This window comes from Podarcis erhardii (assembly GCF_964252035.2).
Source record: "Podarcis erhardii genome assembly, chromosome: 5".
In the NCBI taxonomy this organism is placed as follows: domain Eukaryota; kingdom Metazoa; phylum Chordata; class Lepidosauria; order Squamata; family Lacertidae; genus Podarcis; species Podarcis erhardii.
The window spans coordinates 46,874,651-46,901,965 of NC_138509.1; the positions used below are offsets into that span (position 1 = coordinate 46,874,651).

Sequence of the window (27,315 nt, forward strand, 5' to 3'; positions counted from 1 at the left end):
ACTGACCACAATTAGTTGCCCTGTGTTGAACCCATTTTGCTAAAACACATTGGCCCTCAATTAAATTTGAAACAATTGAGTAAATTGTAGAATAGAAACCAGATTTAAATTGGGCAGTATAAAATGAATTTCTCTTTGCTTGTTTTAGTTGTTTGCCCTTCTACATAAACTAATCTGTTGGGATTTATGTTTACTATTATTACTACTATTATTTTTACTATTTTCTTCACTGATGAGAGATTAACAGTTTGATGTGAAGCTCATATTAATGATCATTTTACCACACATCTTACCATAGATTTGCACAGTTTGTGTAGTAAAATCTTCCTTAATACTTGGCTAGGATAAGGCAGATGACCAAGCTTTTATAGAGCTGGAGAGTAATTTACCCAATGGTAATTTGACCAGGGAGGAGGGGGAGAGAAGGAAAGACTAGCAGAGGCAAATTATGAAGCATGTCTCTTACTGCTCCAGTCCTGGCGAAGGTGATGCCAAACATGAAAAACATAGAGAAGATGAATTGGGTGAAGGAAAGAGAAGTGGAAGTACTCAGGAAAGTTAATTAAATCTTCAAAAAAAAAAATATGTTCGTGAATAATCCAGTTACAGTGTGTGGATTTGTGATTAAAGTTCAGAGCATTAACCCAGAAATCTAAACTCTTTCCCCTTTATTACTCTTTCATCTCTTCCTGTACTTGCTCTTTTTATGTTCCAGGGATGAAGAGGAGGAAAAGCAGTATTAATAGTTGAGCTTCATGTGATACACAGGCATATATTAGCGTAGGGAAGGAAGCCTCTCAGACATTATTCGTTCCTTGTGCTTTCAGCTAAGCTAACCTGTGGGCTCCTTTCTTTTCTCTCTCTCTTCCATGGGTTCAGCTGATTTCAGAGCAGACCTGTTTGATATTAATGGTAATGAATAGTGTTAAAATATGGCAGTACATTATACTAATGTGTCTGTGTGACACGTTGTAGTGTAACCTCTTATTACATCATAGATTTTGGAGTTTTCACAGCAAGCCTGTTGCCAAATGGTGACACAATGCTAAATTGGGAATAGCCATTATTAACTTGCCTGTAATAACTTTTGAAAGCCTGAATCTTTTGCCGTGCATGCACTAATAGCTAGCAGAATGTGAAGGGTTTCATTTGAAGTGCATATGCTAAATATTCTCAGCTGTTAGCTCAGATTTGTGAATGTAGGAAGTACATCACCATCTAATATTTTCCTGCAAATGTGAGAAGAACATTCGGCTGTAAGCAGAATTTTCTTAGTAGTCCAGTTAGCTTCTAGCTGCACTGTAGAACTTGTCTGGAGACTCAGAAGTAAAACAGACACTGCCTTAGGTGGACATTTTGATGATTGGTAATGTTCTCTACTTTTGTGTTTCTTGTACTGAAATTATGACTCTTATTATTATTAACAGAATGCTGTGTGCTTGTGTATGTGTCTGGCTTCCACATTGAGGAGCCAGAAAAGCTATAGAAGGGTGAATTGATCCAAACTGGAAATAAGCCCACTCCTTCCCTGTCATCCTGATAGCGCATTCTTACCTTGCTCATGTCATGCGCTTGGCATGACCCTGTAGAGCGGCAACTGCTGCAAACTCTAGATAGGAACATTGTTGATAGCAGAGAAAATGGAATAGAATTTGGGTACTAATCGGAAAGGCAGCCGTACAGTTTGGGGGCTGCAGATTATGGGAAAAGGCAGAGAACATTTTATTCTATTTTTTAGAGGATAGAAATGTAAGATCCTTCTAGCTCAGCATCATGGCTTCAGTGGTACATATATATCTTTGATGAAATCAGCAATTAAATAAACTGCAAGTATTTTTCACTCTTGAGTTGCAAGTTACTGAAGGCTACCACATGCCTTGGCTATTTTAGTTTCTGCCTTGGCTATTTTAGCAGTAGATGCTGAGCTCTACTGAAAATGACTGGCTCTGTCTAAACTCAGTAACTTTGTTGCCCATCATGTTCTTTTCAGTTCAACAGCATAATGTGTAAAAAACACACACAACCTGGTCTGTTTAAAGTCTCTCTTGATCTTAATATGTCAGATAGCTACAGTTCTGGTGCTGTGAAAAAGGACAAACAACCGTTCCCTATTTACTTTTGCCAGTTCATTACATGTTTTATGTATCTGTTGTTCAGCAAATGTCCTTGGCGTTGTCCCGTTTTCAAGATGGGGCTCTTGCTTAGTAGCTAGGACATGTCAGTGTTTACATTTCAGCTTGTATAGTCTCTATTGAAGGAGAGAAGATGACATGTTTTTAAAGCATCTATTGTACAGTTTGCCACTTCTGTTTTTCTCTGAGTACATCTTCATCCCCCATATAAATTGGCAACTTGGCCAGTAATCCCCTGCCTGCTCCGCATTCATGTAAGCCTCTCCCAACCCCTTTCTTTTAATTATAATTTCAGGAATTTCAATATTGGTAAATTTTTTAAATGATCATATTCCAGGTATAAGATTGCCTTAATGCAGATCCTTAAAACAATGCCATAGTGGGTGTAATGTAGGTGGGAACCTAAAAGGGTGAGCAGGCACTGAGTAATATGTGTCTGTATTTTATGATTAAATAAAAACATGGGTCTTAGCCTATGGAAGTAATCCTTTCCCCACAAGAATTGTACCATATAAACTGAGCTTGTTGTTCAGAGCTTATATTGTGAGACGTTTGTCACGTTTATTATAAACTAGTACCTTACAAAAGAGTTATGGACCATTTCACACAACATGAATTTTCTGTATGATATCACTTCTGAGTTTGATACTGTGAATGCCATCATGTGCAGTGAACAGAAGTAGTTATTTTACTGAATCCCCTGCATGCTTCTTGCTGTGCATAAGTTTGTTACATGCAACATTGCATGCATGCATCAGGAGTAACTGATTTCATAAATGGTAGTGACATAGGAAACTGATCATGTGTGAAGAGTAGAAAACAGGCTCCATCAATCTAGTGCCCTGTAGGTGTTTTGGGCTACAATTAGAGGCAGCATGGCAAGTGGTAAAGAATGATGGGAGTTGTAGTCTAACGACTACGCATTAAGCAAGTATGGTCTACAGCCATGTATTAATTTGGATAAGACACTCATACTAGGTGTGTGACTCATACTAGGTGTCATGGCCAAACTATGGTTTGGGTGTTGGGAACATGCTGTACACTTTGCACATGTAGATTCTGTCCCCCATGTCCCACTGAGTGTAAGTTTGCGAAAGGATTGAACCGAGATTGAAAATGAGTCACTTACTTGGTCTTTGACATAAAGTATGGCTGATGATAGCCATAATTAAAAACGTTATGGTGTTACAACCAAGCAACAGGGTTTGTGTGTAATTATTACAGCAGTCAGAGGAAGGGTAAGTTACAAGTCTACAATGGTGAGCCTATGTCAGTCTGGAAGAAGCACCGTGAACTTGTGCATTATAGCTCAGTTGAGTCTATGTATGGCTGTTCTGAGGCACAATGGAATTTATGAACATAGGGAACAGCAGCCATATATTATGTCTGTGTAATAAATGGGTATTTGCAGTGGGCTCATGTAAGATTATTGTTGGGTAGGTTGTACTGCTGGAGTCCAAACACAAAACACAATAAAGGGTGTGAGAGTAATTGTCACGTACCTATCCACAGGTATTAGCAGAACTCTTTCTCCAAAGCAGTAGTGAGATATCACTAAAAATAAAACATAATAAAACATTTCATTTGTTTTCAGGAATTAACTAAGGGTAGCCTTTAGGCCTTTCCAAATGACTGCTCAAGCTCATGTTGATCTTTGTACAATATTCCACAACTCCTTTGGCAATAGTGTAGTTGATGAGGGTGTAGGGAGAGCCTTTTTATCACAGGGGATATTCAAGTTGGTGTCCTTACAAGGTTTAGTTGAACCTTATTCTGCCACAGCAGTAGAGAAAACTCCATCCTTAATAGAAACATTCAAGTGCTGCTTAATTAATTTCCAGCAAGAGTTAAATGTATATAGTCTACCCAAGTCCCAACTTGCTTTCTGGCAGCGAGGTTTGCAGTTGTTGACTAACTCTTTACAGGAGCAAGGATAAGCCTGACATACTTACCTGAGCACTTGAGGGCTGGGACGTGCTGAGACAGGGGCAGAGGCAGGCAGGAATCCACACTGGTGCTTGCCTCTAGGTATTTGGATAAACTGAGAAGGAAGAAACTTTCTTTCAAAGCAAGAGAAAAGCCTGACTGTGGACTTTACACCTGGCATGGGCTTTTGGCAACACTTGAGCAACTAGCTCAGAGAGAGGGAGAGGAAAGAAACCCTACACAAATTGTTTAGAGCTAGAGGCTGTGTGATTTGCTCTTAGCGAATGTCATTGCTTATCAAAGGGTTTAAAAAAATATATCCAGGTGCTGTTACTCATTGGATTTGTCATACTTGCATTGCGCCTTTTGGATCACACAGCCCCTCACTTAACTTACTTCCTTGCCACTACATGCCCATATGCTCACCATCTATTTGCTCTGTCCTTTGTAATGCTGTGCCAAAAAATATATTATGCAATTTTGATAACCATTCTTCATGAATTAATGAGAAAAGAAATTTTCTTATCGAAGTGGAGAAAATTATTTCATGTAATTCTCATGTGTGGGGTCAGGATATTCATTGCATTTGTTTTAATTTCATGGCAGCTGAAGTGTTTTGTAAGTGTCCTTTCTTTGATTCTGCAAACCATATCTTCTAAGATATGTATTCTGCAGCCTCCCCAGATGCCTGCACTTTATAAAAACCTCATGTCATCATTGGCTGGACTTTCCCATGGACACTATACCTCTGTCAGCTATTCTTCTCTTTTTATTTTAAGTGAAGGTGTTTTTGAAGAAGTCAGTGCAGAAATCATAGAATCATAGAACTGTAGAGTTGGAAGGGACCACCAGGGTCATCTAGTCCAACCTCCTGCAGTGCAGGAATCTTTTGCCCAATGTGGGGCTAGAACCCACAGCCCTGATATTAAGAGTCTCATGCTCTCCCAACTGAACTATGAAGAAGGTAAAATGAAGAACTTATTGAATACATTAAATTATTGAGCACACCAGTCTCATGCACGCAGTAGCCAGTGCCCCCAGATTCATGGATTTCAGTTAAACCCAGGTGTAAATTCTCCCTTGAGGTTTTTTCAGATCAGGAAGTGTGAGCAGCCAGGGAGGCTGGGGAAGAACGTTTTTAAGGAAAATGGAGAACAGGTTTCAGAGTATAAAACTAGCCCTTTTCTATCACTTCCCCAGTTCTTACATATGCAATGCAGGGCACATACACCCCCCCCACCTTTTGTTTCTCTCTCAAGTCCAAAGCTGATGAGAACGCCGGAGTAGAATTATTGCACTTTAAAGAATATCATCATTTTAAAATTTTGTACCCTTTCTCCAGGGCTGGAAACCAAATTGAGACATTTCTGGAGCAGGCAGCCTTCTAGCCCTGTGTTTTATTGAAAGGTCAATTGCTTTGCAATCAACATTACTAATTAGGACATATTGACATCTCATACTGCAGAGAAGCACTGTTGATTAGTGGAGACTGCATGGTTGGCATGCAAAAGGTCCCTGGTCAATCCCTGCCAGGTACAACTGGCAGAGATCTGTATCTGAAACTCTGGAGAGCTGCTGCCACCCTGTGCATGCAATACTGAGCTAGATGCACTTAGGCTCTGGCAGCTTTTGACTTGTCACGTTCCTATATTCTTATCCTGTAGCAATGAAACAACATTCAGCTGCATTTTCTCTCCTTACAAACAGTGTGTAGTTCATTACCATGCATTCCTAGTGATGCTTTTAGTTGTATGTGCATTACAGTGGTAAGGAGAGGACATAAAAATGACTATGGCTTATACTCAGACAGCACTTCATTCCATTTCCCTGATGTTTCCTTACCTGATAATTTTGGCATGATACACACTCTTTCACATGACATAAAAGCCCCTTTTGCAAACCAAGTGGAATCGACCAGAATTTTGGTGCTCATTTCTGTGTTAAATGCTTCCAGAAAAAAAATCTGTTTGCAGCCCTGTTAACTCAGAGAACTGCAGGAATTTTGTGCTGTTCTTTCCCAACCCTTTTCATGGATGCCAAAATTTGGGAAGGTAATCTTTCTGCCATTTCTTGGGTAAAAACAAGCATTCATGTGCATAAAGGATGGCAACATGTCCAGTGACATCTGCAGTTGTGTCACAGCATGGCTGCTGGTGTAAATGAAATTTAGCATGACATAGCGGTATGTCAATAAAAAACCCCATAGTTCTATAACACAATTGGTAATTCAGTGTAAAAGGAATGTTGGAAACAGGGACAGAATTGCAGCCAGGAAAACAAATGCTATAATCCCAACATCTGAATGTACCCAATGAACCAACCATTTATGTATCGTATCCTGGATGGAATGGGACTGGGGCCATAATGATAGCACAGTCCACCTACCCTTCCCTTTTACTCTGTATGAGATTTGGCATTTCAGTGTTATATTTCCAACTGCAATTACCAAGCTCATGCAGCAGTACCATTGCAAGGCTGTATTGTGATGGGGCTGACATAAATGATTTTCATCTCCAAGCATTCCTAACTGCTATCGAGCTCCCAAAAAATCTGATGATATATTGCCAAGAGATTCTAGAAGTGTCTCCCATTTGGCTGGTTCTATGTTTCAGCCGTGTGTGGGAGAAATTGCGTCTTGCATTTCACATTCCAGAGTAGTTCTGCTTTATTCTTTTCCAATCTAAAATTATATATATATATATATATATATATATAAATAACAAAGTAAAAAAAAAAAATCAAAAATCCTTCAGTCACACTATTTCATTGTTATGCTTTCCATATTTTCCCTCGCCCAAGCAAAGCTGTTCTTGGTAGTTCAGATGTTCTAAAGCTTTGGCTTTTGCCTGTGCCATAACAAGGATCATAGTGGTTAACCCCAAGATTAGCAGGGTAGACACGACAGCCTCTTCCTCTGGGGAAGCTCATGAAACACACACTGTGGCAGCCTAACAATGGGTTTCTCTGCATGAAGAGCGGACTGGTATTAAGACCATTAGCCAGCGATGACAACTGAACATTTTAAAACAAGAACATTCATGTTGCATACTGCAATTTCTGAGTGGCTGGTGGTGCATTGTATCACTTAAACCTTTGTAATGGATACATTTTCAAAGAGCATAGTTTGATTATCGTGTGGTAAAACTGGGCGCATAATTAGCAGAGAACACGAAGGATAAAAACATGGTTCTTCCTTACCCATTAAGATATTGGGTGAGGATGACTAAGTGAAGCTACTTTGTCTGACCCCCCCCCCCCAATAGCTTTACTAAATTTGAATTATGTTTGTTGAAAACTCTGCTCAGTTTCCCCTTTAAGGAAAAGAAGCAGCAGCATCTGTTGCTTTGACATCCATTGCTTTGACTTCCTACCAGCTGAGTGCACATGTTCAGTATTTGTGAAGCCTTCATTGCCAAGTGATGCCAGGTTTCCTATGGAGAATATGTGGGGAACCTTTGGTTCTTCAGATGTTGCTGAAGTACAACTCCCATCAGCCCAAAGAAGCATGGATGTTAGGGGTTGTTGTTCAGAAACATCTGGGGAACCAGAAGTTGCCCACACCTCCTAATGAGTCTGACCATCCATGAAGATATCTGGAGAATATAGTGGGCCACAAGATTAGCAATGGCTATTGCTCATTCTGGGCATATTTTCTTTGTCTGCAGTTTCAAGAACTGTGGTATCTGGAGCTGCATGGATGTGTGCCTAATTGAACTCATGAGTTCTAAAAAATCAGTTTGGAGGGGTTCTGTAGTAGCAATTGTTGAGAACGGAAAATTAAAAACATTCTAGTAGGCATAAGGCTCATACATGGACCTCTGGATCACAGCCATAGTCAACATACCTGAGAGTTTTGCAAAGATACAGATTCCTGAACACTGCTAAGGATTAAATCAGTGATGAAAACATAGACAGAGGTACGAGTTGAACTTGGCAGCAAATTTCTTTAAAGATTAAACAATGCTGTCTTTTTTCAGACTGTCCTAGATAAGAATACTTTGATGTTGAGGAACCAGGCTTCAGATAGGCGAAGGAATAAAAATTGTAAATGTTTTATTGTGCACATACACAACACTACATGTACTTCTGAACTCTGGCTAGTTTGATTATTGTTGAATCTGCCAATGAATCTGCCAATGTTTCTTTATGATTCTAAAACCGGCTATTATCTAGTAATCTCATTCTGCTGCATTTCAACAATACATTGTTTCCCTAATAGTATTGTTTCACTGTTTCTTGTAAGTGCACATGACTGCTAATTTGTAAAGGAGCTTAAACAATGAGAATACCATTAGTCTACTGATTATTCAGTCAAATATGCTCCTAGTTGCAGTGAATAATCTAGGGTCTACAGTAACTGCCCGCACACTAACTCCAGCCACTGAAAGCCTTATTGGAATTGTACCATTAGGTGTCCCTGTTCACAAAAAGAGCCAAAATGCAGGATTTGAAGCACATCTAAATGTGGATTGTATTGCAGTTAATGGCCACAATCCTCTTGTCATTTGCACAAAGTCCATGGATATTGTTGGGGATTTTCCAGAGACTCATGCCAGAAAGGGAGAGGGGAGCAACCCTCTCCTATCAGAAATTCACACTGTAAGAAAGCTAATGGTCCACTGTGGATCAGTGCACACTTGTACTTTGCCCCTATAAGAACATAGAAAAGCCCATATGCATGAAAATCCATCCACAGTCTTGTAGCCAACAGATAGCTCATTTTATCCTTTCTCATGGCAGCCTGCAAGTGAAAGAGGTGTAGTATGAAGAGCTGTGAATCTTGCTCTAGAAATCATTTTGCTCTTGAGCTTCATCTCACATATAAAACAGCTATGTAGCAATGTTCCTCACAGTTACAGCAGTATCTTAAGTGAATGCTTAAACACATGAGCCAAGGGTTGGAACAAGGCTGACCCCAGATAACATTCATTCAACACTTTCCACATTCTTTATCTGGCTTTGATCACAGCCAAAGATGCTGTACTTGATGTCTCAATAGATGAAATTATTGGATCATGAGAGTAGATGACGTGCTGAGTCACCTGATACTCTGGTATGTCAGCTGTCCATGGGTGCATCAGAGAGATTTTATCTGAATTTTCTTAACTTCCCAAGAATTTTTCGTAACTTCCCTATAAACTTTGAACTCTAGTGATAGTGGAACTGTTTTACTTGCCTGTGTAACAAGGGCAGTGTTTTAAGGATGTACATTGACTGTGTGGTTAATGTAGCGTTTTTACTACAGTGGTGCCTCGCAAGACGAAAAGAATCCGTTCCGCGAGTCTCTTCCTCTAGCGGTTTTTTCGTCTTGCGAAGCAAGCCCATTAGCGGCTTTTAGCGGCTTTTAGCGGATAAGCGGATAAGCGGCTTAGAAAAAGGGGGGGGAGTGAAAATAAGTCGGAAAAACTTGCAAGACATTTTCGTCTTGCAAAGCAAGCCCATAGGGAAATTCGTCTTGCGAAGCACCTCCAAAACGGAAAACCCTTTCGTCTAGCGGGTTTTTCGTCTTGCGAGGCATTCGTCTTGCGGGGCACCACTGTATGTCCACAAACTCACTACATGACCTTAGGAATACCACTGTTCTCTTGGTCTCATCCCTCTGTCTGCTTATTCAGTGAACATACTGACCTCCCATACAAGGATTTTATAAGGATTATTAGAATAATGTATGCAGATTTTGAGAACTTGAATTGCACCATGTCTTATTAAACACATTTTAGAAGGTGAATTCTCTGCAATTTGCAACCAGATCAGAAACATTCACTGGCTTATTTTCCAGACACTGATATAGCTATTTTCTAGGTGAAATGATACCTACCACCCTTTGCTTACAGTTCCTCTCCCCCATGGAATTGTTGGCATGGATTGCATTACTAGGAGTAATTTCCCCCCATTGAATCCTGAACTGAACTCAGGGTAACCGAACTCCATAGGATTTTGTTTAATATATATGAGTGCATATTTATTCTTTCAAAGATTATCAGTGACACTGTAGACTGAAGTGTCCAGGAACTTCCCCCCTTGTATGTAAAGGCCCCTTAAATAAAAATTACAGGGAAAGGTGTTGGCATGCTTTATACAACCCAACCATCTACATGTTCAAAATGGAAACTTTTGAAGTTTCAATTAGCAAAGATTTATTTCCCATGTGCCTATTTGACCTTTTTGTGCATGAGTAAATAAGAGAATACATATACTGAATACTGATGGATTTATAGCACTGGGAAAGCAAAGGCTCTGAAGTTGTGTGTGTGTTTTAAAATTTAACATTTATAGTTTGGAATGAAGAATTAATAAAGTTTTACTTTAACTGTTTTCAGATGTAGAACAAAATATAATTGGTCTCCAAAAGGCCAATATATTTATTTAGCATACTTTAGCAGTACTTTGTATTTTAGAGCTAGCCTTTGTCTTTAAGATATTTTCATAAACACAGTTTTTATTCTTCTTCAGGAATGTGACATAGTCTCTTATCGCCCCCGCTACTTGCCCATATACCAACAACTGCCTAACACTGTAATGTTTAATGTTTTAAATTACCATATTTAGTCAGAATGCACAGGCACAATCTGGATACCTGACAAATGAACTGCAGCAGATTTTATATTTTAATACACTGCTTCATGCAGGCGTAGTGAAAAGGCTTTGGTAAAAAAACCCCACAGAGCTATCAAATTAAAAGAGAACAATATGGTAATATTTGCCCACTTTTCCTCTCACCCTTATTTTGTCGTAATTGTGCATACTTTGCATATAATGATTATTAAATGCACCACTTCCCCAGCTCCAGCCAGCATAGCCAGTGGTAAGGGATGATGGGAATTGTGGTCCAAAACATCTGGAAAACACGTAAGGCTGAGCTTAGTAAATAGCTGGAGCCGCTCCATCAGTGGTGAGACTACAGAGTCACTTAAATGAAAGAGAGAACAAGGAAAGGGAACCTGATATAAATTTGGGTCATTACTAGTGGTGTGGAATGCCAGCTTCTCATGTAAGGCAGTCATTCCCCATGTATGTCTATCAAATATTCCATATTGCTTGGGAGCAGGGTCACAGTTTAAAGCCACTAGACTTGCATTAGATAGACTTACAGCATATCTAAAAACATAAAACATCAAGTACCGAAAACTTCCCGATACAGGGCTTCCTTCAGATATCTTCTAAAAGTTGTGCAGTTCTTTATCTCCTTGACACCTGAAGGGAGGATGTTCCACAGGGAGGGCGCCACTACCAAAAAGGCCCTCTGTCTGGTTCCCTGCAACTTCACTTCTCGCAGTGAGGGAACCAGCAGAAGACCCTCAGTGGAGGACCTCAGTTTCTGGGCTGAGCGATGGGGTTGGAGACACTCCCTTAGGTATACTGGGCCAAGGCTCTTTAGGGCTTTAAAGGTCAGCACCAACACTTTGAATTGTGCTCAGAAATGTACTGTGAGTCAGTGAAGATACTTTAGAACTGGTGTTCTATGGTCCTGGTGGCCACTCCCAGTCACCAGTCTAGCTGCCACATTCTGGGTTAGTTGTAGTTTCTGAGTCACCTCAAAGGTAGCCCCACATAGAGTGCAGTGTGTGTGTGTGTGTGTGTGTGTGTGTGTGTGTGTGTGTAATATCACTGAAAATTCAGCAATTTCTAAGGCAGAGCTTTCTAAACTGTGTGTCATGACATGTTAGTATGTCAGCTGCAGTGTTTAGGTGTGTCGTGTGAATGCTCCATGTGCTCCTCCTGGGCTGGAATGGGGTTAGTTTAACATCCAGTTTTCTAGTAAAACTGAATTACTGTGCCGCGAAATGATGCAAAACTGAATTACTGGTACTGTGTTGTGAAATGATGCATGTCTAAAAAGTGTGTAACCAACATGAAAAGTTTGGAAAGCTTTGTTCTAAGGCAGTTAGATAGATGCCTGGATCTTTTTAGGCCAGATTACATGTTTGCTTTGTTACCTTGAAACAGCATCCTTCACTGTACCACTGTTGTTAGCAGCCAGCATACTCTCTATGATTAGGTAACCTATATATGACAGCTTTATGCAGAATGCCTTATTCTTTCAGTGACAGTTGCTGCACTCAGTTGGATTGCAATGGACAGCAATCAAATTTAAGATTTAATGTTGCAGTCAATGAAAGTCATTTATTATTAGATGAAGTACCTGAAGAAGCCAATTGCTTCGATATGCAGCGCTTTACTAAAACGCCTCAAACTTTGGTAACATTTTCTACTCTTAATCATCCACAGCCAGTGCCTTACGTGAACACTTTTACACATCCCTTAAAATGTTAGAGCTAAAGATTCCAACCTCAGATCAGCTACATGTATTTCAGGCAAGCTAGCACATGTAGCTAAAAGTTAAAAAGTTTCAAGTGAAATAAACAAAACACATTGTGTTTTAATGTTAGTGGTGATTCTCCCCCCACCCCCCGCCAATGGTATTGGGGACTCCCCACCCCCATTTAAGGGCAAGAAGTAAGGTCGTGAAGGAAATCAAACCCTGATGTGGATAAATGAAACATGAGGCCTACTGACTTTCTAAAAACATTTTAAATAATATTCTCTAAGGTTTCATTTTATACTGAAGGCGATTGTAATATGTTTTGGAAGATGGTGTAAGGTTTCCATTAAAGCGAGATCATACTTGTTTTTTCTTTTTCTTTTTGTACCCAAACATGGGTAGGGGAGATGGAGTTGGAGCTTATTTATTAAAGGGTGGAAAGCTTTATAAGTTTTCTCCAGGACTATAAAAATATTAACTGCTACATTAAACCACAATTTGCATTTCACTTTTTTTTTTTAAAGTATACCATTCCTACATCTGACAAGGCAACACACAGAGAGTGGCTTGTGCAAATATAAGAAGGTTGATGGAGTTGCGCTTTCTTGCATTTGTTCGGATCCTTCACTTCCAAAGAGGTCCATGAGTTCTCCCTGTTTTTCTTATGCATTTCTCCATGAGGGAATTGTTGGAGTCCCACTTTGGAACTGTTTGTTCAGCATAGCCTTCTCTGACGTTTGTGGATGTGATCCCTCTCACACTGCCCTTACGTTGTTCATTTTTCCTGGTAATTTGTATTTTCTGTCACTGGAAACCAACTTGTGAGGTCATTGTCCTAAGAGAAGAAGTAAAACATTTTAAGAATGAAATAAGAAATACCTATACATGAGGAATATGTATCAATACAAAAGGTGAAATTCCCTCACCCTTGTAGTCTCTTCACCGAGTCTTGGTTAGACTACTGCAGTGCATTGTATGTGGAGCTGCCATTGAAGATTGGTCAGAAACTGCAGTTTGGTCCAAAATGCAGCTGCTAGAATATGAATTTAGACTGGGCATTGGAAACACAACTCACCAGTGCTAAAAGAAATGTACTGCCCCATGGTCCATTACTGAGTGCTGTACAGAATTAGTACTTAAAGCTCTGCATTGCTTGGGACCTGAAGGCCCACTTTCCCCATACAGTATTAACCTGCCCACACATCTTCTGCAGGGCTTCCACTGGGTGCCGTCTTAAAGTAAGGTGAGAAGAGGGCCTTCTGAGTCATGATACCCTGTTTATGAAATTCTTTCCCAGAGAAGCTTTATAGGTGATTAAATAGATGTCTTTTTGTCACCAGATGAAGGCCTTTTATGTTCCCAGACCTTAACTATAGCAGATCTTTTATGTTGGATGAATTCAAGTCATACACACCGTCCAACATACAGCCATGAAGTAATTTAAAAACAGCACTGCAAGAGCTACAAGTTAAATAAGGCTTCTGCTTTGTAGTATGTTGCCAGTGCTGCCTCAGTAAGTAAATTCCCCATAGGCATTTGCAGAGTGCCAAATATATGGCCTTTATTAAAGATCCTATTGTTTGGCAGTGTCATTATTTGCTGTTACACCCCAGTGTTGTGCTTTTCAGACAATTTTTTGGGGGAAGCCAACATGTTGAAGGCTATAGTCCTATACAAACGTACCAGAGCTTAATCCCATTGTACTCAGTGAGCCTTACTTCTGAGCAGACATGTATAGGATTGCACTGCATGGCAGACTATATGCTATTTGGAATTTGGATGGTTTTTAATGTTTCCTCAAATAACTATAATTTAGTTTTAATAACTAATGTATCTCTAAAAAGGTAAAGGACCCCTGAGAGTTAAGGCCAGTCACGAACGACTCTGCGGTTGCGGCGCTCATCTCGCTTTACTGGCCGAGGGAGCCAGCGTTTGTCCGCAGATAGTTTTTCCGGGTCATGTGGCCAGTATGACTAAGCTGCTTCTGGTGAACCAGAGCAGCACACGGAAACGCCATTTACCTTCCCGCCAGAGCGGTATCTATTTATCTACTTGCACTTTGATGTGCTTTCGAACTGCTAGGTTGGCAGGAGCAGGGACCAAACAATGGGAGCTCACCGCATCGCAGGGATTGGAACCGCTGACCTTCTGATCGGCATTGGAAATGAAGAGTCCAAAATAAATTGTGTGTAATTTGTTTACACTTACAAAAAATAAAGCACTTAATAAGTTTTTCATTTCAGGTGTCTAATTGTTTGATTTATTTTCCTGTTTATTATAATTTGCCCTGAGATGAGAGGCAAAATAATATCAGATAAATAAACAAACAAACATGTAATGAAGCAGAACAAGAACAAAAAAGATTGCATTTCTTGACATGTGAGATACTCTTGAGTTCCAAATACCGTCAAGGAAAATCATTAGCTTCTAATCCCTTAATGGTGTTTTCTTCCCAATGGCATAAAATTACTGCTGAGTCTTAATACTTCAAGATTGCTGTGAAATAATTCAAGCTGATGAATAAGAACATACAGATTTTGCCAAGAAGCCAATTCAGTATTCTCCCCGATGGCCATCTTGGAAAAAGACCATTGTGCATCATTTCACGATGATGGATGATGGAACTTAATAAGCTGACCCTTTTACGTTTGGTACCGAGTCTTTCAAAGGCCCAAACCACAGAATGATCTCATGAGTTCAGAGCTTTGGAAAGCCCTTTGGAAATCCCATTATTAAAAGAAATAATAGAAGTTGTTTTTTAGAACAGTAGTTGCCAGTTGTGATCATGACGCAGAAGGCCACACAGTGAGCTCTGGGCATACAGTGTGGCTTCTGAAGCATGTCTTCTAAAAGCAGTTCCCTAAAGCTGAGAGTTTCAAGAGCTACTACCTACAAACCATATGAGGTAGTAGTGCTTGCTGGTGAAAAAGCACTGGTACTCTGGTTCATGTGAGGTAATGGTCCTATGCACTGATGGTACCCTTTGGGACAGACCCAATAGGCCTAATTGTGGAAAATCTATAATGGTTCCTTGACTGAGGTTGTTACGTAACCAACATGTATATGAGATGATGCCATATATGTTCTTTGCAGTAATGTTATTATCAGTACATGATTATAGTTCACAATTAGTGAATGCCTTCTATAATAATATATATTAATTGTTGCTTATTTTAGTCTTTTATTCTTTTTTTTAAAAAAAAATACTTGTTTTGGTAGCATTTTTGTTTGGTCTTTGCTTCTCTTTTTCCCTTCTATGTTTATATTTTTGCCTAATTAGACAATTTCCAGTTACAATATACCTCAGTAAACCCTCACCCAAAGGATTTGGCAATACAGTGGTACCTTGGGTTAAGAACATAATTCGTTCTGGAGGTCCATTCTTAACCTGAAACTGTTCTTAACCTGAAGCACCACTTTAGCTAATGGGGCCTCCTGCTGCCGCGGCACCGCTGCAGCACAATCTCTGTTCTTATCCTGAAGCAAAGTTCTTAACCCGAGGTAATATTTCTGGGCTAGCAAAGTCTAACCTGAAGCATATGTAACCTGAAGCGTATGTAACCTGAGGTACCACTGTAGATTTGACTTCAGATTAGGACACACTTAATTCTTTTTTATTAAGTCGGTGAATCATAATATTGTTTTCTAGTTTGACATTCATGAAAATCAATTACCGTACAACTGAAGACGATGATAGATAGATAGATGATAGATGATAGATAGATAGATAGATAGATAGATAGATAGATAGATAGATAGATGATAGATTTCCCTCACCCCATATAGTAGGGAACAACCCCAGAGAGTGGTGCTCTCATATTTGATACCACATAAATAGAAGTTTCTGTGATTTAAAAAAAGTATCCTTAGTTAATTGTGCCCTATTTTCCCTTCCCCCACTTTATACAGTCTTCTGCTCTGTGCCATCTTTTTTCTTTTTCTTCTAAAAGGCTAGTCTTTAGACAGCACTCCAACTGGAGTATTCAAGCACCTCCTTTGAAGTGCAGTTTTTGTTCTACGTTTTGGTTACAGCGTTATTTCAGTGAAGTCAGCCAACAGGCTTACAGGGCTTTTTGGCTCATGTTCACTAACAGTTTTCTTGGCAGTGCTGCTTAATTCTGCTTCTTTATACGTTTCTCTCTCTCTCTTCTCCCCCCGCCCCATCTTTGCTTCCTGACAGAGCGATCGCCTCACAGGCCTATCCTACAAGCTGGCCTACCAGCAAATACTTCCGCAGTTGTTGGGGGTGATGCAGAGTTTGTCTGCAAAGTCTACAGTGATGCTCAGCCTCATATCCAGTGGATAAAACACACAGAAAAGAATGGAAGTAAATATGGGCCAGATGGATTGCCGTACCTGAAAGTTTTAAAGGTGAGCTTTCCCCTCCTTATTTTCTTTTGAACAATAAGCAATTCTTTTTAGAATGTTATAAAGCTTTTTGAACAAGGTCAAGGGATAGATTTTTTAAATTGACTTTTATCCTTGCCAGCACACATAAATACAGTGGAATACTGAGTTGTTGGTATAAACAAAAGCAAAAATTCATTCCGTATTTCACCTTCCTTAAAGTCTTTTATCCATCAGCATGATTGTCTGCCTATTTTTCAGACATCATGGTGGTTTATTAAAAGAATTGCAGTGCCGTTATCTTGGCATCACTTGAGATTTGTGCATTGGCAAAGAGTATCCAAAATAAATCAAAGGAAATATATTAAGAGGCTTGGACAACATTATAGGCCCTTCTGTAATGACCATATTTGTTGCCAAAGGATGTTGTCAGTGCTCATTTTCCTTATGATAAAGATACTGAGTGTGTCCCCCTCCCCCAAGTGTGAACTATTGACAGGGCAATCATTTTAGGGGTAGCAGCCATTTTAAAAATATGTCATTTTTGCCTGGCTTTGCTCCTAAGGAACAGCTAATTTTTATAGTAGTGATTTCCCATGAAGCTTAGCAGTAGAGCCAGAAATTAATGATTTTGCACAGCGAAGAAACAAAAAAGGTAGTTTATCTGGGCAGAAGCTTTCCTGCCCCAATTTTGTAAGAAATCTTTCTTGCTGCTGCTGCTGTTGTTTTAAAGTGCAATATTTCAATGCTAGCATTTGTAGTAACTGGAAGACTCCTTCAAGTGTTTTGGTGGCGGGACCATGGTGGTGTCTACATTTGGGGCAGTAGTTACATTGTTCTCCTGTGTTATTGGTCTGTTCTAGCATTCGGGGATAAATAGTTCCAATGCTGAAGTGCTGAAACTGTACAATGTGACAGAGGCGGATGCTGGAGAATATATTTGTAAGGTCTCCAATTATATAGGGGAGGCCAACCAGTCTGCCTGGCTTACGGTTCTGCTAAAAAAAGGTAACGACGTCTGTTAAAGAAAGCTGGATGTAGAAGCTGGAAAAAATTGGTGCTTTGGGACTCTGCAGGCAGCTTGTAGGATAACTCCATGACCTTGGTGTATTTATAATCCTCTCTTGGAGATGCAACTGGTATTACTCCAGTAGCCATGGAAAAATTCCCACAAATACTGTTTTAGTTACCTCTTCTGAAACCTTTTGTCTTTTCTGTTTTCTCTTTGATGTATCATTTGTCTTCGTATATATTTTTCCCCAGCAGAATCTGAAAGATTCTGAGTCTTCCTTACTTTTGCACTGTTGCCTTCTATTTCTTTGTATTATATATTGATCACTGTTCTGGAAATCGTAGCTACTCACTGAGGTTGGATCAAGTGATGAGGTGTTGCACATACCAGATTGCCTCCAAGGCCACGTGTCTCAGTCTGGTAGAAGACTGAACATGAATTCATTGAGACCTATCCACTTGACGAGCCAGCATTTTATATCATTGTTTCCATCTTTACAAAAGTGCTGCATAGCCATGTGATGGGTCTCATTTGGACCTTTTTAATAGTGTGGTATGCACTTTAGCTTTGGCAAAAAGCTTCATGCTCTTTTAAAAATGCAAATATGTTAAATCTTAATATTTGAATAGAACTAATTCTCTTCCATCGTCATTCGGCATACATATAGAGGTCTTGATTCCTTTTGTTTACTTCAAGACAGTGCAGCAATAGTTACCATCTTGTTAAGCAGGGATTGTTGAATTTTACATTCCCATATTTGTAAATCCTATTGTGTGCCTTATCAGTACACCTATTTCTCACCACATTGGGTGGCCCAATTTTTTTTTCTAGATAAGGTGAACTGTTCAGACCAAATTGTTTCCAGACTTTGGGTCATCATAATAGACCCAAATGTAAGCAAGTAAGCGCATCTAGAAAATCTATTATCCATATATTTTATTTCTATGATCACTTGAAGCAGTAGTGGCCTGTTTACTTCTAGCACCAACTGTTTGTCTGGGCATTCCTACCTGTGACAAACCTGCGTTTGGGTTCATGATGGATTCCTAAACTGCTCCATTATATTTAAATCTCAGGTTTGACTTAAGTTATTATCTGAGGCGGTGATAGCCTGAGTTCTCCCTCAGCCCTTTGGTTACAAGGAACTCTTGGGGCTATATTTAATACAGGTTGTAATGAAAACACCTCTTTTTGAAGTATTTTTGTCTCTTTATTTTCAGCCCTTCCCTGTATGTCTCTGAAATGTATGTCTTCATTAATCTGAAGGACATTTTAAGTGGCATTACAGAACGTCCTGTCCCCTGTTCTTCTGTCTGTTTCATCTTTATTTGCGTTTATGTCATTTTCTTCTCCAAACATTTTGTGGACAATTTTTTCCATGTTCTTTGATTGCATGCCTTCTTAGGTGGTGAGAGTAGGTTTGGTGAAGGGTGTTGATGATTCATTCCTCTCTGAGGTGAGCTGGGATCTGTTGGTAATTGCCTTTTGGTTGAGGGCTTTGTGGATGGGATCTCCCCCCACGGCTGTGCACCGGTCGTTTCTTCTGAAGTGCCAAGCTCCCCGTGGTTCCACTTCCCATCCACAAGAATTCCTAAAATGTCTAGCTTTTCTCTTGCTTCCCTTTTTTTTCTAGGCTGCCGGTGTTAACACCACGGACAAAGAGATTGAGGTTCTCTATTTACGGAATGTAACTTTTGAGGATGCGGGGGAGTATACATGCTTGGCGGGTAATTCTATTGGGATATCCTTTCACTCTGCATGGTTGACAGTTCTGCCAGGTATATTACTGCTATCTTTCAGTGGTTCCCCTACCCTTTCCCCTGCTTCATTGTTGATTGCTGCAAAATTAGCACAGCTTCTGTCTCAGAAGTGGACTTTTGGTTTCCTTTAAAATGTTCTTCACCGCAGCAAAAGGCTGCACTTCAACTTAAAAAGATGAATTGTAATTTTTTCAAACTTCATTTAAACACCTCCTCCCCCCAATTACCTTAATGTTCATTATAAATTTGGAAAAAAAGAGGCTTTCCTTGACACTTGATTATATAACCAAAAGTCAACAATCATAAACTTCTCCCTGAGAGAAACTCAAAAATCTTCTCCTGGGAAGTTTTTAAAGGGAAATTTCAAAGTCATATTTAATGAAATACCACAACCCAGTCAAATTGCCTGGGTTTACACGTGTATATATGAGAATTGGCTGTGCTGAAATGTGATTACAGAAGCGGTGTTTTTACATATCTTTGGAATCAACTTGGTGTATCTTTAAATGTTGCATGTTCTAAGCAAATGACAGCTAATTTGCTTTTTCTGCAAAGCATGTATTGCCATGCTTGGATTGATGTTGTTTCTGTTTTTAGCAGAAACACACATTAATGCGCTTCATTGCCTGAAATTGGTTGTCTGTCGGAAAATATAGTTTTAGATGTCTGCACTAATTAAACTATCTTGCTTTATAACTGTTCAATGCAGAGCAACTGCTGAATTACTTGCACAGTTAATAATTTGCTGGTCAAGATATATATTAAGTCTTAATGTTTTTAAAATATAGGTTTGGTAACTGCATGTGTTCATTAAGTACTGTGCTGCTATATGAGTTGTTCTCAAGGTTTCTATGTTATTTCTTCTCTCTTTTATGTAAGAGATAGCTTACATTACTACCATCTTTAACTATTAACCTTTGTGGCTTCCGAGGTGCATTCACCACTAAACAGGTAGTCAGTGCTTAAAGTTGCAGTTGCTTCTGCTTGCAGTGTTCTTTCCATATTTGCAAGCGCTTAAGCACCACTTCTTAATCAGTATGAGTGAATGCTTGTATTAATACAAAATGAGACAGAAGAACATGTTGCAATGTGCATTGCTTGCATAATGACCAGATATTGCTGCAGAATGCTGATGGTGATGATTCAGAGTAATGAAGTAAAAGGATTAGGAACAGATTATTATTATAATAATAATAACAAATATCTTGACAAGTGCTTTGTCTCAATTCTTATTTGCTGTCAAACCCCACATAATTAACTAAAGTGTCATCATTGCAATGTAAAAAATGGGAATGCTTTCTTAATTAGTTAAATCATGACTGAAAAATAAATTCTGTGCAATTACTTAATGAAGAGAATAACTGTAAAACTAGCATTGCCATTTGATGCCATTCACAGAATAGGTGCTGTTAAGATCTGAATGTGATCTTCCATCTGTAGACTTACCTATATATGTGAAAATATACCAATATTTATTATTATTATTTTTAAAAATGCATTCTCTTTTTGGTTCTGGAACTTAGTGATCTACCAATGTCAGAGTAGAATCTCATACTGTCCTCCTGCTATGGGACAGCCCAGTTTGAAGAATTCTTGAAGAATTTTGAAGAAAGCTGCATGAGTTTCTTTTTGAAGGGGGCAGGGAATATGCTGATACCTAAATCCGGTACTTGAGAACTGGCGTGGACCTAGTTAAGAGAAAGTGGTCATGGAGATCCACCAGCAGTCTGCTGTTTTCAGAGTATTCCAAGATTAGTTAGCCACTCAATTCCTATGGACTTTTACAGCCTAAATCCTGTGCCTATTAAATCAGAAGTAAATCCCACTATATTCAATGGGCTTACTCCCAAGTAAGTGTGCATAGAGAGGTGCTGTTAATACAAATTCGCTGTCCAATACATTTCAACACTTTTTGTGAATCCTGATTTTCAGTAGAAGTATTTGGATACCTAAACCAGGCCAGTTCATGCCTGAGCTTTGTTATGCTTCGGCGTCCCATAAGCCTTGCTTTTTAGCTAGCTAATTCAGTGCTTGTTTGCCTTTCATTGTGTGTTCAGGTGGCCCACAGAGTTAAACACAATGCTCTTGAAAAATTATTTTACTAAACCTGTCATTTGCTTTAGGCCAGAGATTGGGAGATTGGGATAAATATTGATTCATCTGGAGTGAATTATGTGCCCACTTCCCTGTCTCAAGCAGCTAGGCTAAAAAGAAAAATAGAATGAGAAGAAAAGGTGATCACAGGCATAATTTAAGCATGTAGCCTTTCGTTGTGAAGTTAAATAAGATCAGCTATTCATACCAAAGTGATTTTATCCAGAAGTACCTCACTAAGCTCGCTTAGCAGGGTAGCAACCAGCTTAAGCCGACACTTTGAAAAATGGCTGCATGGAGACTCTCAGTGTAGCTGTTTCCACGCTGTGGAAATCAGCAGCGTTCTTTTATCTCGTGTAGTTCGTTGCAAACCAGACCACTTGGTTTGATGTGTACTGCCGATTTGTTTTCGCTACCTTGTAATTCTTCCTCATGACTCTTACTCCTTCGTACTTGCACTCTAGGCCCTGTAGAAGACAAACCGTTTCCAACATCGCCAGACTACCTGGAGATAGCCATTTACTGTGTAGGGGTCTTCCTGATTGTCTGCATGGTGGTGACAGTCATTCTGTGCCACATGAGATCTTCCACCAAGAAGCCGGACTTCAGTAGCCAGCCGGCCGTGCACAAGCTGACTAAGCGCATTCCTCTGCGCAGACAGGTAACAGAAAGTAGATAAAGAGTTTAAAAACCCTATTATCCTATAAACAAAACAAGCCAGCAGATCATTTTTCATGAAACACGTGGGACTGAAGTGGCACTTGATTGCTAAGAAGAGGGGCTGTAGCACTCCATTTTGCTTTGAATCCATAACTCCCTGTCTCAAGCTTGGTGTCTCAAAGAATCCTGTAGTGGTTGAGTGGAGACGCAAGGGCTCCTTGCATCGTGGTGTTCCCCTCCTGTTGTTAGATGTATTGGTTTTTATGCTTCTGTGCTTTTATGTTTGTACATATTTTATGGGCTAATAGCCGTAAATAAAGAAAGAAAAAGAAAAGACGCAAGGGCTCTCTGCTTAAGCTCAGAGGCACCCTGCTCTTCCACCAGGTCTGAAGCTAGGGAGCACAGCTGTTACAGTTAATGTTGGATCAAGGTGATTTCACTTGTGTGGTTCCAGAACCTATCTTGTGTTTCTGAATCTTGTACTGGGTTCTGACATCAATAAACCACTAGGCTAAATAAAGCAGGACTGCTGAAAATTATTTAATCTCAGAGCAGGAACTTTGATGCTGTAAAGTTGAGGAAGCATGATTAAATTTCCAGTGGAAAATGAAAAAAAGCTTTTTGAGGATGTGGTAAATGTGAACACTTTTAAGTAACACAAGAGGTAAAATAGTATATGTTCAGGTATGTCTTCCATTTGAGCTACTTATCAGATTAGCTGGTGCCACAGACAGTGGAATAAAGGGGGAATCACATGTTTTGCTAAAGCATCTAAACACAGGAACGCATAACTGGGAGGGAGTTGTGCTTCCCCCCCACTCCTCAAAGTTTTCTCCCTTCCTTCCCTTTAAGTATTCTTGTGCAGCGTCATTTCACATGATATATTTTTATAATATATGTTTGTTTCTAGAGAGGAATCATATTTTTAAAAATAATGAGCATGTCACAAGTGTTGTTATCCAGCAAGGTTGTAAATTTGGACATGGATATATATCACTTCAACTGATCTGAACATTTGGTTGTAAAATATATTCTATTGTTTCCTTTGTAAGAAGGCAGCTTTCCTGAAAGTATGTATATTCAACACAAATAGGACTTTCAGGAGTTTAATGCTTTGTTTATATTCAGTTAGTGGATATAGTGATTTCTGAACATGTTGAAGTTGGGGGGGCAGGGCGAGCTCGAAATATTTCAGGAATTTTTTCGTGCAATGATTTAGGCCTGCTATGTTAAGAAAGACAAACTGAATATTTTTTGGAAAAATTGTATTTTAAAAAAATTCAGGTTATATCCCATCAATAAGGGTACCTGTTATTTCCTGTGTTTAATCAGATTTCAGTGGAATTGGATTGTGTACAATGATATGTTTTTGCTGAGTATAATTAACGAGTGCACATTTGGAACTTTATTGAATCATGTGTCCTCTCCATGTTTATCCTATTTCATGTCCTATTTCAATCTCACCTATATTAATGCTTGCCCGTCAAATAGGTTTTGTTGTTTCAGCTTCTGCAAGTGGGAGGTATGTAGAAAAAGACCAACTTAACTGCAAGTGTCATGAATTTGACCAGTGAGGCTTTGTTGAAGTCTTATTTGGATTCTCTGCTCAGCCTCTTCCCCTTTCTCTAAGGCTTCAGGGACTGCACCACAGGATATAGAATGCCTGCTCCAATATTTTCTGGGAGCTATTGGAAAACTCAGGGTTTGGGTTTTGCTCATTCTGAAGATCTAACTTACTGCTATGTGTGAGCCAAAGAGAATTTACTATCAGACCGACTGTGCAGCTGTTCCATACTTGCAACACACTGCTGCCTAGGTAGAGTGGTTTGAACAGGGAAACAAAAACTGCTGGCCATGCCAAGTAGGAGTAAGCTAGACTGAATGGACCTGTTTCCTTCTATGACTGATTCCTCAACCCAGCTGAGAAAAAGAGATATGTATCGGTTATAGTTTAAAGGTAAAGGTAAAGGGACCCCTGACCATTAGGTCCAGTCGTGGCCGACTCTGGGGTTGCGGTGCTCATCTTGCTTTATTGGCCGAGGGAGCCGGCGTACAGCTTCTGGGTCATGTGGCCAGCATGACTAAGCCGCTTCTGGCGAACCAGAGCAGCACACGGAAACACCGTTTACCTTCCCACCAGAGCGGTACCTATTTATCTACTTGCACTTTGACGTGCTTTCGAACTGCTAGGTTGACAGGAGCAGGGACCGAGCAACGAGAGCTCACCCCGTCATGGGGATTTGAACCACCGACCTTCTGACCAGCAAGTCCTAGGCTCTGTGATTTAACTCACAGTGCCACCCACATCCCTGGTTATAGTTTAGATACATGCAAATGCTAAGGCTTGCATGCCGTTGTAGTTTTGCACTAGTGGAAATTTCTGATTATGCAAGGTGACATTCCCGTTTTGTGCTGATCTCTCCTACTTATTACAGCTCTCTGTGCCATATGCCATGTTGTGGTTACTGTTAACTATAGTTTATTGAAGCAAGCCAGGATTGTTTACCAGCAAAATTGGCTTGTTTCAATAAACTACAGTTAGCACTAATCACAGTTCTCAACTGGAAGCGAACAACAAACTATGGTTAGCTGAAAATGGAAGCCGGTATTTCTGTGTTCCTTGTGGCCAGAGAGGAGCAGAAAAGGGAGTGCATGAACCTAAGGTTCATGTACTTTATATGTGAACCATGCCAATGTGTATCTGCCCCTGGAAAGTTGTCCAATTAATTTGCACCCACAAGGTGAAATCCCATGGCATAGGACAATTATTTTCTGACTTAATTCTGCTTAAATTAAGAGTCTTAGAATTTAGACTCAAAGGCTTCCCAGTTGCCTCTATGCAGCTGGCAGTGTGGCCAAAGTATTCCAGGGAGCCGACTTAATCCACTTGCAGAATGAAAATGCTTTAAGCAATTGTACGAGAGACACTTATTTCATCTACTCTCATGGAGTACTAAACTTTGTATGTGGCTGTCATGTACACGTGCATGCATTTGCACAAACAACGTATGCCAGGAAAATTTGAATGTTGTATTCTCTACTAAAGAGAGCTTTCAGTCTAAACCCACTTAGAATAGGCTATTTGTATCAGCTCTGGAATAAAAGGAGATTATTGGGCTGTGACTGGAATGAAAGCAGCAAGATGACCTGATCATGTGGTGATGACAGAGAAAATACCATTGGTATATAATCCATCTGTCAGTGGTCAGACCATGGATTGTCATAAACTCACCATTTTCCAAAGGGCAGTTATCCCAGTCTGTTGGTTTGTTAAATACTCTTTCATCATTTGTCTCTTTCTTCGCCAACAGCAGACTTCACTGCCATCATTTGTCATGCAGTTGCACAATGAAACTCCTCTATTAACCACCTTTAAAACATTGTATTCTGCATGCTTATGGTAAACTTGATGCACTGTTGTTCGTGTTCTGGTTTTGTTGAGTAGCTGACATTTCAGTTTTCTTACCTTTTTGCCCATGTAAAGGAAATACTCCGCAACCGAGTACTTTTCTGGTATCAACTGGTAGTTTTAGAAATGCTTCTGTATGTTGTTCCAAGTTTATTCCATTCCATGTTTTCAGGTGCAGCCACTCCTAAATTTTGGATTGTGAAAGTATCTGCTGTAAGCATTGCAAGGAAATTTGTTTCTATTTTCATAGTTCTCGATACATTTTTGCACGGAAGTAATGCTCTCTGCCAACAGCAGCAGTTAGAGAAATCATGGTTTCCAGAGGCAAAGACTAATGTACTTAGATTTTCAGAAGTAACTGTTTAGTTTCTGTACATTAAAGGTTAGGGTTTCATACATTTGCTGTAAATCTGAAGGAGTTAGAAAAACAGAGGGGGTTTTGTTTAACAGGCATGTGTTCCTGGATTAGTTGAATAGGCCTATTTTTTTGTTGCAATGCACTGAGTCCCTGCAAGCCTTGGTTGTATTTTTGAGACTTGTTTTTTTTCCTTTTTAAAAACCTTTAAAAGAGTTGGCAGTAACCTATATATCAGTTCAGTCAAATAAAAAGTTTCAGTTCCTTACTTTTGTCTCTGTAGCATTAGGAGTAAATAACCTGATTACCTTTGAACAGGATTTACGGATCAGTTAGTTTAGGTGACTTGGAAGTTGTAGAGAAGGTTGATGGCACTCTTACTTTTTAAAGCTGAGAAGCAGAGTCCCAAAGGAGATTATTTGTGTACACTTGGGGGCTTGCAAGAAGTGATGCCATAACACAGAGAGATCACCTTTCAGGTTTCTCAAAAGGATATAAGTCACAGTCCTATGCCTACTTACCTGGAAATACGTTCATGGGACGTAGCATTAGTTGTCAGTAAACATGTATAGGATTAAGCATCAAACTTTCCAAAATCACAGTTTGTGGTATGGAAATTTCTGGTATACTGGGTGTCATAAGGCACTCAGTGGCTGAGGCTAACGGGAGTTGTAATCTAAAACAGCTTCAAGACACCAGGCTTGCGAAGGCAACCATGGGCTTTGTGGACCTCACTGAAGTTGAAACGTCATATTAAAAGAATTCAGTCTTCCAACGGATTAGTAATATATATATTTTTTTACAGATTTGAGTACAGTGGTACCTCAAGTTAAGTACTTAATTCGTTCCGGAGGTTCCTTCTTAACCTGAAACTGTTCTTAACCTGAAGCACCACTTTAGCTAATGGGGTCTCCTGCTGCCGCCGTGCAATTTCTGTTCTCATCCTGAAGCAAAGTTCTTAACCCGAGGTACTATTTCTGGGTTAGCGGAGTCTGTAACCTGAAGCGTATGTAACCTGAAGCGTATGTAACCCGAGGTACCACTGTAGTGATGTTGTCATTTTAACTTTATTAGAACAGTTATAGAAATGTGCAGCTCTGCCTGAAAATGTATAATTGCAACATAACATCCTAAAACTACAGTGGTACCTCGGGTTACGCTTCAGGTTACAGACTCCGCTAACCCAGAAATATTACCTCGGGTTAAGAACTTTGCTTCAGGATGAGAACAGAAATTGCACGGCGGCGGCACAGTGGCAGCAAGAGGCCCCATTAGCTAAAGTGGTGCTTCAGGTTAAGAACAGTTTCAGGTTAAGAACGGACCTCCGGAAGGAATTAAGTACTTAACCCGAGGTCCC

The 27,315-nt window shown here is 39.7% G+C and overlaps 1 protein-coding gene across 8 annotated transcripts in view; it reads left to right on the forward strand.

Moving 5' to 3' along the window:
• The window catches only part of FGFR2 (fibroblast growth factor receptor 2), a 141,699-nt gene that overhangs the window by 87,208 nt on the left and 27,176 nt on the right, over positions 1 to 27,315 (forward strand). For 3 of the 8 annotated variants that reach the window (XM_081863653.1, XM_081863657.1, XM_081863652.1), the window contains 3 exons: positions 16,502 to 16,692; positions 17,532 to 17,676; positions 21,999 to 22,201. In XM_081863653.1, the coding sequence (XP_081719779.1) occupies positions 16,502 to 16,692; positions 17,532 to 17,676; positions 21,999 to 22,201 (539 nt within the window). Of the gene's footprint in view, positions 1 to 16,501; positions 16,693 to 17,531; positions 17,677 to 19,313; positions 19,459 to 21,998; positions 22,202 to 27,315 lie in introns of all 8 variants that reach the window. The other 5 variants (XM_081863654.1, XM_081863658.1, XM_081863659.1 and 2 more) reach the window with 3 other exon arrangements.